The sequence below is a fragment of the Sparus aurata genome, chromosome 11, assembly GCF_900880675.1.
Source record: "Sparus aurata chromosome 11, fSpaAur1.1, whole genome shotgun sequence".
NCBI classification, from domain to species: Eukaryota; Metazoa; Chordata; class Actinopteri; order Spariformes; family Sparidae; genus Sparus; species Sparus aurata.
Window position 1 is genome coordinate 16,461,543 of NC_044197.1, and position 12,535 is coordinate 16,474,077.

The window sequence follows — 12,535 nt, forward strand, 5'->3', positions numbered from 1 at the left end:
CCAAAATAAAAAATTCTAACACAATATCATAACAAAATATGGATTACTGAGCAATAAACTTAAGCTCTAATTAATCAGTATGGTTCATCGGGTGAATGCAATTTAGTCAGCAAAATCACATAAACCAGGTTTATTGTCAGTCCTGGTGGAAGATCAGATCTTTTACTTAAGTATACAAGCATTAAGCTCAGCACAACGGTTAACAAGGATTGATGACTCCTTCCTTGAGTCTTACTGCATTGTAGACTACAAGTAGATGTTGAGGTCTATAAAATACACTAAAATAATGTTGTATATAAGCAGCAGCAGTGTTTGGAAATGAGCAGTACAGCAACAGCTTGAGCAAGATTAAAAGAGTTAGCAGTACGCTGATCTTGAAAAGACTGCCTTTTACAAAGGGCACATTGGAAATATGTTGCTCTGAGAAAAGCATGTAATGTGTGTGTTATGTGTGGATGTAGCAGCTGAACTAACACGCGGGCTTCTCGTGTAGGAAAACACAAAATGGCAGAAAGTCAAATACCTCTCACGTTCACTTCAGCTGTTGTCTTCTGCTCTCCTAAGACACAGCTATACTCTCCGACGTCCTCTGGCTGGATGTTCTTAATGTGCATCTCAGCTATCTTTCCCCTCTGCGTCATCTGATATCGTCCCCCGTGAAAGAGCTGGTCCTCAGCCTTAAACCACTGCACAGGCACCCCGGCCCTGGACAGTTCACAGCAAAGGGACACGTTGCCTCCTTCGCGGGCCTCCTGGTTCTTCAGACCCATGTTAAAGGACAGGGGAATAGCTGTGGAGAAAACCAGTAGATGTCAGTTTTCCTTAATTTCTGAAAAGTTTAAAAATGCATAAACACGAAAACATGCTTACGAGTAATGGTAACGTTGGCTGTGGTCTTGGCGTCTCCGTAGATGCAGCTGTAAAGTCCACTGTCCTCCAGCTGTGTGTTTTTGATAGTCAGCTCCATGATGCTGGTTCGATTTTTTATTTGGTACTTGAAATTATTCTTCAGCAGCTCTTGTCCCTTCCTCCACTCCACAGCAAGGCCAGGTTTAGACAGCTCGCAGCTCAATGACACACTCTTCTCCTCTTCCACCTGTTGGTTCCTTAACTTTGTCGTGAATGTGATGGGAGGAGCTGCAAGGAGAAGAACAAAGGACTAGTTATTCTCTACAAAGAGATTTCCTAATCATGTTTTCAATGTGGGATCTCTATCTCACCTTTGACAGTGAGCTCAGCAGTTGATTGGCTGTCGTCAGTTTTGCAGGTGTATTTCCCAGCATCGCTCTCCTCTACATTGTTGATGATGAGTTTAGTAAGACGTCCCTCCTGTTTCATCTCATATTTGTATCCAGGTTTGAGGATCACTCTGCCTTTCCTCCAATCCATGGGAGCTCCAGATTTGGAGAGCTCGCAGCTGAAAACTCCAGTGTCTCCTTCTTTCACCTCCAAGTTTGCCACCTCTTTTTTAAATGTTACAGGAATTGCTGAGAATAAACAAATTATAAACATTATATTAGAAATGGTTCAGTTTTCTGCACAATTCCAAATGAATTCTTACTGTAGCGGCCAGGTTTACTTTGAAGGAAAAAAAACTGGTCTGCCTCACTGTGGTCAGTAACAAAACCACCAGCTGAACAGTATGTTTCCATTTAATGGCTGTGTTGAAGCCTACCTCTAACTTTGATGTCAGCTGAAGTCACAACAGTGCCGACAGAACAGCTGTACTCCGCAGCATCTATGAGAGTTAGACTTGTTATCAGCATCTCAGCCACCCTGCCTTCTTGCTTCATTTGATATTTTTCTCCCTCCTTCAGGAGTTGAGCGTCTTTCCTCCATTCCACATGGACTCCTGGTTTAGAAAGCTCACATCGCAGAGTCATGCTGCCCTCCTCCACAGCTTCCTGGTTCTTCAACTTTTGCTTAAAAGTCACTGGGATTGCTGAGGAGGGATAACCCAGAGGGACGAGAAGTTACCAAAGTATAATGATGCTGCTATATAACATACAGATATATAATGGCTCTCACCAGTGATGATGATGGTGGCAGTAGTCTTGATGTCATCACAAACACAGCTGTATATGCCACTGTCCTCAGGCTGGCTCTTCCTGATGAGGAGCTCAAGGGTGGGGCCGCTCTGCTTCATCTGGTATTTCTCTCCGTTAGTCAACACATCGTCTCCCCTTTTCCACTGCGCTTGGGAGCCGGGCTTTGAGAGCTCACAGCAGAGTGTCACTCCATTGCCCTCCTGTACCTGAATGTTCTTCAGCTCTTGAAGGAATCTGATTGGCCGTTCTACAAAACACCCAGGAGGAGAAATATTCAAATGAGATGAAAACATTTCATGTTGAGGAAACATTGTTTTTTCTGCTCTCTTGTCAAGTTAACACAACCATAGGCCACGAAAGCTGTCACATTTACTGTACATCAACTGATCAAGAAATGTTTCTACATCAGCACCAGTGGTTTCTCTGGGATTAACACAAAAGGAACTGTAATATTAGCCGCCAAAGGAATAACGGAAACAGATTCTGAAACATAATTTGCACAAATTCAAGACCTTATCAAGAAAGGGACGACAATGCAAGCAACACTGTTCTTCTGGAAATTAAAAATTGTAATGATGTCACCTATGTAGATAGGGTGCCTTTCCTCTGAGGTGCCTCTCCAGTGGAAAAAAATGTGGTGAAGTGTCCTTTAGTGCCTCTATTAACCTGTTTATATTTTATCTTGTAATATACTTTGTGTTTATGAAAACTCTGCGTACACTCAGAAGCACTCAAACAAAACAGGACAATTTACTTACCATTCACAATGACAGTAGCTTTTGTCATCTGTTCTCCACATGCACAGGTATAATCTCCAGTGTCATCCAGACTGACATCCACAATCTTCAGGTCCACCTGCAGCTCCTTCTTCCTCATCTGGTATTTGTCTCCATTTTTCAGCAGCTCTGTTCCTTTCCTCCACTCCACCGCAGGGGCAGGTTTGTTGAGCTCACAGCGCAGAACTACACTGTTACCCTCCGTCACCTCCTGGCTGACAAGCAGCAGCTTAAAACTTGGTGGTAATTCTGTCAATCAGAGAAAATCTTGAATAAATGCCAAATAACTGCATTTATACATCCAAAATGCTTTACAATTTGAACCAATGAACCGAAGAACTAGAGAGGAAACAGGGTAAGAATGATCATGCAACTGAATTCACTGGAAACATTTCCTTGTCTTTCGTATGACAAGGAACATAGTAAATGTAACATGGATGTAGTTGACATGGCAGGTAAGAATGGCAGAATGATGGAATGGATTATTCTATATGATGAACCATTAAAAGGTAATGAGTTAAGTTTTAATCCCCATGTGACATGGTAAAGTCATTTTTCTGGCACAAATTATTGAACCTTTTCTTTTCTTCGAAAAATGAAAAACGCTACAGCTAATGCTAGAGTTTAGTTTGATAACTGTCAGGGATGTATCTATTGCCTAAACATCACATATGACCTGAATGTACATCCCATCTTTTCACCCAGCTTAGTGTGATATACAGTACTCACTACTACTAGTACTGTGTATTTTAGCCATAAGCATTTTGGGTGACAAGATATGGAACAATACTTTCTCCATTGAGCTACAATGAAATGACATAATGAATCTCACACAGTAATAATCCCCACTGAAACTATTATTTTTTTTTTAATTGTACTAAGTCAGAGCTGACCTCTTTGGCGTCTGCGCTCAGGTGACTCTGTTGAATACATTAGGAAATTTTTTTGAAAAAAGAAGAAAAACTTTGCTGAACAAGACAATGAATCAAACATACTGCATGTAGGGGGAGTTGTACGTAACTTAAATGTCTCTTACCTCGGACAGTGAGCTCAGCAGTTGATTGGCTGTCTTTCGTCTTGCAGGTGTATTTCCCAGCATCGCTCTCCTCTACGCTGTTGATGATCAGCTTAGTGAGACGTCCCTCCTGCTTCATCTCGTATTTCTGTCCAGACTTCAGGATCACTCTGCCTTTCCTCCAGTCCACTGGAGCTTCAGGTTTGGAGAGCTCACAGCAGAAAACTCCACTTTCTCCTTCCTTCACCACCATGCTCTGGATCTCACGTTTGAATGTCACGGGAAGTGCTGTTGTGGATATATTATCATTATTATTGTATTCATCAATTGCATTGATTTACAATCTGCCATGTCTTCTCTCCTATGTGTTGCAATATACAGTAAAGGGACCAACACTTTGATGCTGCCACTTTTCTTAGAGCCATAAAATGCCTCATGCGTTGGTACATTTATAACTTTGTGATTATTATTTGTAATGTACTGCAGCGCTAATGTGTTCTCATAGGTCTTTGCAAGCAAACTTACGTTTTACTTTCACTACAGCTGTGGTTTTCTCATCTCCTGTGATGCAGCTGTACTTCCCTGCATCCTCTGGCTGGACATTGAGAATGGTCATCTGAGCCGTCTTTCCTTCAAGCTTCATCTGATACTTCCCTCGAAACATCTCCTCAGACAGCACTTCAGCATCTCTCTGCCACTGCACCAGGACTCCCTTCTTTGACAGCTCACAGTGTAAAGTCACATTATTCCCTTCTTCAGCTTCCTGGCTCTTTAGACTCACTTTAAATGTAGCAGGAACAGCTGTTGAATCGAACACAGGTACTGTTTTTAGAAGTAGCTTCATACACTTCTAAAAAGCAAAGAATGACAAAGAAACAACAGAGCATGCTTCATTACACACATGGCACTCAATAAACGTACCCACAACTTTAACAGTGGCCTTTGTCCTCTGCTCTCTACACACACAGGTGTAGACTCCGCTGTCCTCTGGATCAGCATCCCTGATGATTAACTCCAGGGCCGAGCCCTTCTGCTTTATCTGGTACTTGTCTCCATTCTCCAGCAGATCTCCCCCAAGCCTCCACTCCACTGGGACACCAGGTTTAGAGATCTCACAATACAGCGTGATAGTGTGTCCTTCCTCCATTTGGATGTTCTTCAGCTTTTGCTTGAAGTTGATGGGAAGCGCTGAAAGGTAAAGATGAAAATTCTGCTATCATATAGTTATAAACAATGTGTTATTGTACAAGGATTGCTACTTCATTAACTTATGCTCTTATCTGATTCTGTCTCTTAATTAAACTTCCAACAAAGCGAAAAGATAGTAGATAGACTTAATGAAATGCCATCAATAATGAGTACCTACCATTAACGGTCAGAGTTGCAGTGGTCTCTATGTTTCCACAGATGCATGTGTAGATTTCGCTGTCCTCAAGTGTCACATCAAAGATCCTCAGTTCAATCAGCGTGTCTCTCTGTCGCATGTGATATTTCTCTCCATTCCTGATGACTTCTTCCCCCCTCTTCCTCCACTCCACAACGTGACCAGGTTTCGACAGCTCGCAACGGAATGCTGCAATGCTGCCTTCCTCAATCAGCACATTCCTCAGCTTCTGCTTAAATGTGACTGGGAGAGCTGAGGGTGATGATATATTATTGAACAACAACATCAACTGTCAAAATCAACATTATCTGTCAAATTGGATTTTAAACCTGAAACCCATTCCCCAATTGATAAATCTTGTCCTACCAGTGATTTTGACAGTAGCAGATGTCATCTGATCAGCACACACACAGCTGTAGACCCCACTGTCCTCAGGCACAGGCTTCCATATCATGAGCTCCAGGGTGGTGTCCCTTTTCCTTATCTGGTGTTTAACTCCATTCTTCAACAGCTCATCTTCCTTCCTCCATATTACCGGAATCCCTGGTTTAGAAAGCTCACAGCGCAGTGTGACATTGTTTCCCTCCTCTGTTTGCATGTTCTTTAACTGCTGTACAAATGTGATGGGGATAGCTAGAAAACAAGAGGTGACATTTGTATCACAGTCAGGAGTGAACTGGAAATGGTGAAGCTGTGCACAGATGTATGGGCAAAAATACAGAAACCTTTTACTCCCATATTTGTTAAGATTAAAAAGCCAGAAAATTGACCTGTGTTTGTGTTAATTAGGTTCATTAAAAATGCACTTGAATACAGAAAGAAGTGAATGACATACCATGTACTTTGAGGCTCGCTGTAGTGCGGTGATCTCTGCACTGACAGGTATATTCTCCTGAGTCATCAGGCTTCAGGGCTTTGATTGTTAGGGAATTGATTGTCTTTCTCTGTTTCATGATATACTTGTCTCCAGGCCTGATACTCTCAAAACCTTTCCTCCAGTGGAACTGGACCCCAGGTAGAGAGTATTCACAGGTCAGGGTCACAGTCTCCCCCTCTTTGGCCTCCAAGGTCTGTAGAGGCTGGGTGAACTCTGCTGGAATGGCTTAAAAAAGTTAAGAGGACAAACAATAAGTATTTTATCTGTATAATCCACAATCCTGTAATCAAATCCCCTACCATTTAATAAACAGCAAAGGTAAACAAAAGCAACCCTGCAATAAATTGCCATTCATACCTTTGACAGTCACAACAGCCCTAGTTGTAACAGATCCAGCACTGCACTCATACACTCCGGCATCGTTGTTGCAAACCTCCCGAATCGTCAGACGCGCCTCACAGCCATTACGACTGGCAAAATACCTTGAGGAGTTCCACATCAGGCAACCATCTTTGTACCAAAGGATGTGACATGGCTTGGAGGTCACACAAGACAATACCAAACCACCTCCCTCAAAAGCCTCACAGTCTTCTAGTGCTTGTATGATGGTGGGACGCCTCTCTAGTAACAGGGAGAAATGACGCCACATCAAGACCAAGTGAGATGTGACATAAAAATGACACTGAAAACACTGAAAAAAAACGATTAAAGCCTCACCTCTAACCAACAGCGAGGCATATGACCTTTTGTCCCCTGCTGAAAACGAGATGGTGCCAGTGTCTTTGCGGGCAAGCTGCCTAAATGTGAGGGTGTGGTAGCCTCCAGGCACCATCTGGATCTCATTGAGTTGATTGGTGTAGAGCAGAGTCTCGTCTAGGTACCACTTGACCCCGATGTAGTCACTGGGACAAATTCGACACCTGAATGTGACAGTGTCACCCTCTAGACACTCGACATCCTCCAGTTCATCCAGGATTAACACCCTCTGACCTAAGAGATATATAAAAAGATGGAATGGTCAAAAATCAAATAAACATCATATCCAGAGGGTACTCAAAGCCTTCATCAACATTTGAGTTTTTTCCTGAGCATTACACTCCATAATGATAACACTTGAGCACTACTTATAAGTGGTCACTTATAAGCACTATTGTTCTGACATTCTGCTCCTGTTTAATAATATCTTGCTATTATGTGAGTATATAATTATTATACTATAACTATTATTTCTACAGCATGTGCCATAAAAATCTGTCAAAGAACAAGTGATTTAAAGTTAAAAAATCAAGAGGAAAAAAAAAGAAGTGAATAAAATATGTTGACATTTAAAAATATACAAAATAATTAATAAATAAATAAAGTATAAACAGAAGTAAATGGAAATATAAATGTGAAAATTTTTATTTTGTATTTTGTTATTTGTCTCTATATTTCCACATTTATTCTTTATTTATTCCTATTTATATTTCCACATATATTTACTTATTCTTTTACAGATTTATAATGGTACTCCTATGATTCCATATAGATAGAAAGGCTTTAAAAAATATATTCACCAGTTAAAAAACAAACCCAACAAATAAATAAATAAAATGTATCAGCAAGTTCTTAAACGATGGAGAGTTATAGTAACTTCTGTTATATATCAGCTACTGTGCATATAGTCCTTCATTTTATCATTATTTGTTTTAAATTAAATCAGTGTGTCATGCCATTAGATATCCCAGATCTTCTCTTACAAGGACCTGACAATAAATCAATTAAACATCCCTGAACCACAGTGATGTAATACCAAGTAAGTGTTGTCTCACCTTGCACTGTCAGCTGAGCCCGGCTCTGCATGGTGCCGACATCACAAATGTAAATATCTGTGTCCACTTTTTCCAGACAGGTGATGGTCAGAGACAGCACCACATCCTTCTGCCTGATGACATACTTCCTACTGGACTTCAGCTCCACCATGCCCTTCAGCCAGGTCACCCGCTTGGCTGGCCGCCTAGTCTCACACTCCAGGGTCACTTTCCCCTTTTCTTCTGCTCGTGTATCCTTTAACTCCCTCGCAAATGTATGCTGGAGTTCTGAGAGGAATAATGAAAAAAACTTAGAACATAGCATAGTCATCATCTTACATTTATTACGAAAGCCCTCACCTACCTCTGATCTCTAACTTGGCACGCGAGGCTACGCCTTCAGCCTCACAGCAGTAATCTCCAGAGTCTCTGATGGTGGCATTCTTGATCACCAATTTTGCCAGGTTCTTCTCCACACTCATCTCATACTTAGGACTCAGCCTGATTAAATGTCCATCTTTTAGCCAACGAATGGAGGCGTCTGGTTTGGTGATCTCACAGCTCAGCTCTGCGTCTTCACCAGGCACCGCCTTCACATTTAACAGGTCCCTGAATATGTGCACCGGCTTCTCTGAAGGAGGGAAAATGAATTCACTCACATTCAGTTTTGTTTTTTCCACCAAATAGTAAATTTCGAAATAAAATACAGGAGTGGGTATCACATACACAAACACATCATTTTATCTGGGACAGTCAGGTTGTTACCTTTAACAAAGAGCATGGTCCTACAGCTTAGATCTTTAATTGTGAAGACCACATCTCCAGCGTCGGACAGAACAGCATTTCTGATGGTCATCTTATACTTGCAACCATCATTGTTAACCTGGATACGGCTATTGGGGACCACCACCTGGCCATTGATGGTCCAGGAGGGCTCATCATCGAGATCATGAGAGAGGTGACACTCAAAAGTACAGCTTTCGCCCTCCAGGACAGATGATGTCTTCATACGCTGAACAATAGTGATGTGTAAGTCTGCAGACAGATAGAACAAAGTAGGTTTATTATAGTAAATATATCTCTGCAGGTGCATTGGTCTCAGTTTAAAGAAATATATTATCTGAGGCTCCTTCTATCATTCTATTAATAACATGGTGGCGCAGTCGTCAAAGGCAGACATATATTTCAGCAGAACACTTGATTTTAAAACAACAAAATAACTTTTTTCCTACTACTCACCATGTACAGTAACTTTAGCCTTGGTCTGGCTGGTGCCCAAGTCACAGGTGTACTGTCCAGCATCCTCCTTGCTCAGAGAATGGATTATCAGCGCCATGGACTTCCCAAACTGGAGCAACTCATGTTTATCATCAGCTGTGAGGATCATTCCATCCTTCTTCCAAACAGGGGTCACAGTCTCCTTGGATATTTCACACTGTAGGCAGACTTCCCCTTGCTCTTCTCCTACTGCATCCTCCAGAGACCGCAGGAAAACTGCTGGGCGCTCTGGAGCAAGAATATCATTCATTGTATGCATGTCTAAGTATCCGACAAAATCCTAATCACACACCAGTTTTACCCCCAGCTGACCTTTGACCTTTAAGATGGTTGTCTCCGAGAGAAGGCCCGCTTTGAAAGTGACCCCGCTCTCCTGTGGCCGCATCTTCTTGATTGTGAGGCTGTGCATAGTGCCCATGTGCTGGATCCTGCTGATGGCGTTGGAATAGAGGCGAACATTGTTGAGGAGCCATTCCACGTTGGCGACAACGTAGTTGAGCTCACATGTGAATCTGGCAATGCCATCCTCCTCGATTTCCACTGGCTCGAGGTGCTTAACCAACTTCAGTGTTCGCACTACAAGAAAAGGGTAAACAAATTATGCTATATCATCAACTGAACTAACATAAAAAATTCTGAAGGCAGTGGCTTCCCAGCACTTTTGTAAACTACCTTCTACTAAAACTTGTGCGGTACTCTGTGAGCCCCCAGCCATGCAGCGGTACTGTCCTGCATCCATCCCTGTCAAGCCATGTATGGTCAGCTCTGCCCGCTTCGCTTCCCTCTTCATGCTGTACTTGTTTGATGTCTTCAGAGCCGTGCGACCTTTAAACCATCGCACCACCCTGGGAGAGGGGGCAAACTCACATCTAAGAGTCACAGAGCTCTTCTCTTTCGCCTCAATGTCCTCCAAGTGTCGGGCAACCTGAAGGGGTCGCTCTAAAGGTGAAGAGATGTAAAGCTGCTGAATGAGACACTCCTCTTATAAATTCATTTAACAATACATGTAGTCCAAACTGGATTGAGAGGCTGATTGGCTCCCACTGACTTTTATATTGTTACTTTACAGTAAGAACAATTTACTACCATTTCATCTTTCTTTTAGATTAAGAGAAATCAAAATTTTATGGCAACTTCAAATTGGTGTTTCCACAGTTCCTTCTTCTGACGAGGTTTAGTCAGCTCACCCTTGACAGTAAGCTGAGCAGTGGAACGACTCTTGCCAGCTACAAAGACCACAGGGCCAGACATGGAACTTTCTGTGGAGGTGAGACAGAGGCTGTGGATGGTGCCCTCCCTGTCGATGTTCACTGCTGCGCTGGGCTCCAGCACCTCACCACTCAGGGTCCATCTGGGAGGCCTCCCCGATCTCAGGCTGGTCTCCACTTGGAACAGTGCTGGTTCTGGCTCCATCACCTCCACTGAGCTCATCCCCCGCACTATGCTGATAGCCTGCTCTGCATGAACAGCCATAACACACATTACAACTACTGACACAACTCCTAACTCACAATATTATTAAAAACGCTCTTGATTGTATAATTTGTTCACTGGAAACACAATGGTCAGTATTTGACAAGTCTATGTGCATAAATGTTAAATCACTGTGACAGCAGAAATCTCACCCTCCACCAGTAGCTGACAGGATGTTCTGTCATCTCCTGCATCACAGGTGTAACTGTCCTCATCTGAAGAGCAGACGTCATCGATGGTAAGCTGCCGGTAGATATCTTGGCTGATTAGTTGGTACTTCTTACTCGGCAGAAGCTCCCTCCTGTTCTTGTACCACCTGACTTGAGCATTAGGTCGTGATACCTGGCACTCCAGCAGACCCCGATGGCGATACATGGCTATCTTGACCCTCAGAGGACGCACTATTTGGACTGGGAGCTCTGTAGAAGGGACCAAAATGGTTTAAGTGACCAAATGGTTCAAGACATCATTTCCTCCATCCGTAATAGGTCTGTGGGCTCACCTTTAACTGTGAGAGTTGCATGTGAAGAGACACGCTCTGCAGTGAATCTGATCTCTCCAGCATGCTCTGGCCTGACTGACTTGAAGAACAGGGTGTGAGTTTTACCTGCAATGATATAAAATCAAAATGTTCTTTTTTTTATACATATTTTACACCTATTAACTGCTAAGTACAACCACTATGAAACCCCAATGCTGCTTCTTAAAGCAAGCACTTTGGATCATGTATATGTGGTTGGTCTCTTACCCTGGTGTCTGATCTTGATGTTGTCCCCCTGTCGAATGCGGCAGTCATCTCTGTACCAACGGCCATCAACATCCGCGTGGTTGACCTCACACAGGAAGTTCACGACTTGGCGCTCCATCGTGTCAACATCCTCCAGCTCCTTCACTATGTGAATGTCCCTAGCTGCCAGAAGATAATCAAACCATGACTGTAAACTCAGTTCAATCAAACAAACACAACCGGTTGAATCTGGTTATTAGATCGTTCTTTAATAGCCTTGTACTGACTCTTTGACAAGATTGGTTCATGTTTGAGAATTGTTTGTTGATTCATTAACATGATAAGACTCTGATGCTGCTGTGAGCTGGGGAGCTCTGGAGGAGAACCCTGAAGGCAGAGCAATGAGCCTCTGTAGGAATAAACACACAAAGTTGCCAGATTCTGTTCTGATCCGGAAGGAGAGCACAGAATTTATTTTTTTGCAACTTTTGGGATTGAAAGTATTTAAACTGTGATTCTCTCTAATTCTACTGCTAAATGAACTTAATGAACACACAGGGAGGGGATAAAAAGACCTTGGAGGATAACGTAAAGAACCCAAGTCTTTTTTGAGTGCTGAGTTTAGTCAAACAGACTCATAATAAAAGACTTTGGCCATGGAAGAAGCACAGCCTATTCTATCAGCTTACCTCTGACACTGAGTCTGCCTGAGGTCTGAATGCCATTGGCCTGGAAAGAGAACAGGCCTGCATCTCCCAAAGCAACCCGGTTCAGGATGAGGGAGTGTTTCTTCCCATGTGTGCTGATGCGACAGTGTGGCTTGGACTTGAGCTGAATCCCATCTCTGGTCCAGACACCCTCGATATAGGCGAGGTTGAGAGTCACCTCAAAGGAGCAGCTATCACACTCAGACACCTCCACATCCTCTAAACCCTTCACCACCTGCAGACGGTTCTCTGGATCACAAACACACAGCATTAGGGATCCAAGAGCTCATTACAGAAACTACCCTGAAATTTCCAACATTGTGTGAGAAGAGAACTTACTTGCAGCAGCTACTATTCCTCCAGGAATATTGTCTCCCATGCCTCCTGCTCTTCTCTCAGTGTGATTGGGGAATCTTGTTTGCTTTATACCACAGTTATCACCCACCGGCTACAACTACAA

General features: G+C 42.8%; 1 protein-coding gene across 2 annotated transcripts in view; it reads right to left on the reverse strand.

The window, feature by feature from the left end:
• The window catches only part of obscna (obscurin, cytoskeletal calmodulin and titin-interacting RhoGEF a), a 39,073-nt gene that overhangs the window by 25,439 nt on the left and 1,099 nt on the right, over positions 1–12,535 (reverse strand). The window contains exons 2-28 of one of the 2 annotated variants that reach the window (XM_030433168.1): positions 12,415–12,529; positions 12,058–12,324; positions 11,390–11,551; positions 11,144–11,248; positions 10,794–11,060; positions 10,356–10,625; positions 9,841–10,107; positions 9,481–9,744; positions 9,130–9,396; positions 8,656–8,925; positions 8,255–8,521; positions 7,912–8,178; positions 6,818–7,090; positions 6,458–6,721; positions 6,059–6,325; positions 5,590–5,856; positions 5,206–5,475; positions 4,761–5,027; positions 4,365–4,640; positions 3,861–4,127; positions 3,718–3,744; positions 2,807–3,073; positions 2,029–2,295; positions 1,676–1,942; positions 1,221–1,487; positions 871–1,137; positions 524–790 (exon numbers count right to left, since the gene is read on the reverse strand). In XM_030433168.1, the coding sequence (XP_030289028.1) occupies positions 524–790; positions 871–1,137; positions 1,221–1,487; positions 1,676–1,942; positions 2,029–2,295; positions 2,807–3,073; positions 3,718–3,744; positions 3,861–4,127; positions 4,365–4,640; positions 4,761–5,027; positions 5,206–5,475; positions 5,590–5,856; positions 6,059–6,325; positions 6,458–6,721; positions 6,818–7,090; positions 7,912–8,178; positions 8,255–8,521; positions 8,656–8,925; positions 9,130–9,396; positions 9,481–9,744; positions 9,841–10,107; positions 10,356–10,625; positions 10,794–11,060; positions 11,144–11,248; positions 11,390–11,551; positions 12,058–12,324; positions 12,415–12,454 (6,493 nt within the window). In that variant the 5' untranslated portion in view covers positions 12,455–12,529. The remainder of the gene's footprint in view (positions 1–523; positions 791–870; positions 1,138–1,220; positions 1,488–1,675; positions 1,943–2,028; positions 2,296–2,806; positions 3,074–3,717; positions 3,745–3,860; positions 4,128–4,364; positions 4,641–4,760; positions 5,028–5,205; positions 5,476–5,589; positions 5,857–6,058; positions 6,326–6,457; positions 6,722–6,817; positions 7,091–7,911; positions 8,179–8,254; positions 8,522–8,655; positions 8,926–9,129; positions 9,397–9,480; positions 9,745–9,840; positions 10,108–10,355; positions 10,626–10,793; positions 11,061–11,143; positions 11,249–11,389; positions 11,552–12,057; positions 12,325–12,414; positions 12,530–12,535) is intronic. The other variant, XM_030433169.1, reaches the window with a different exon arrangement.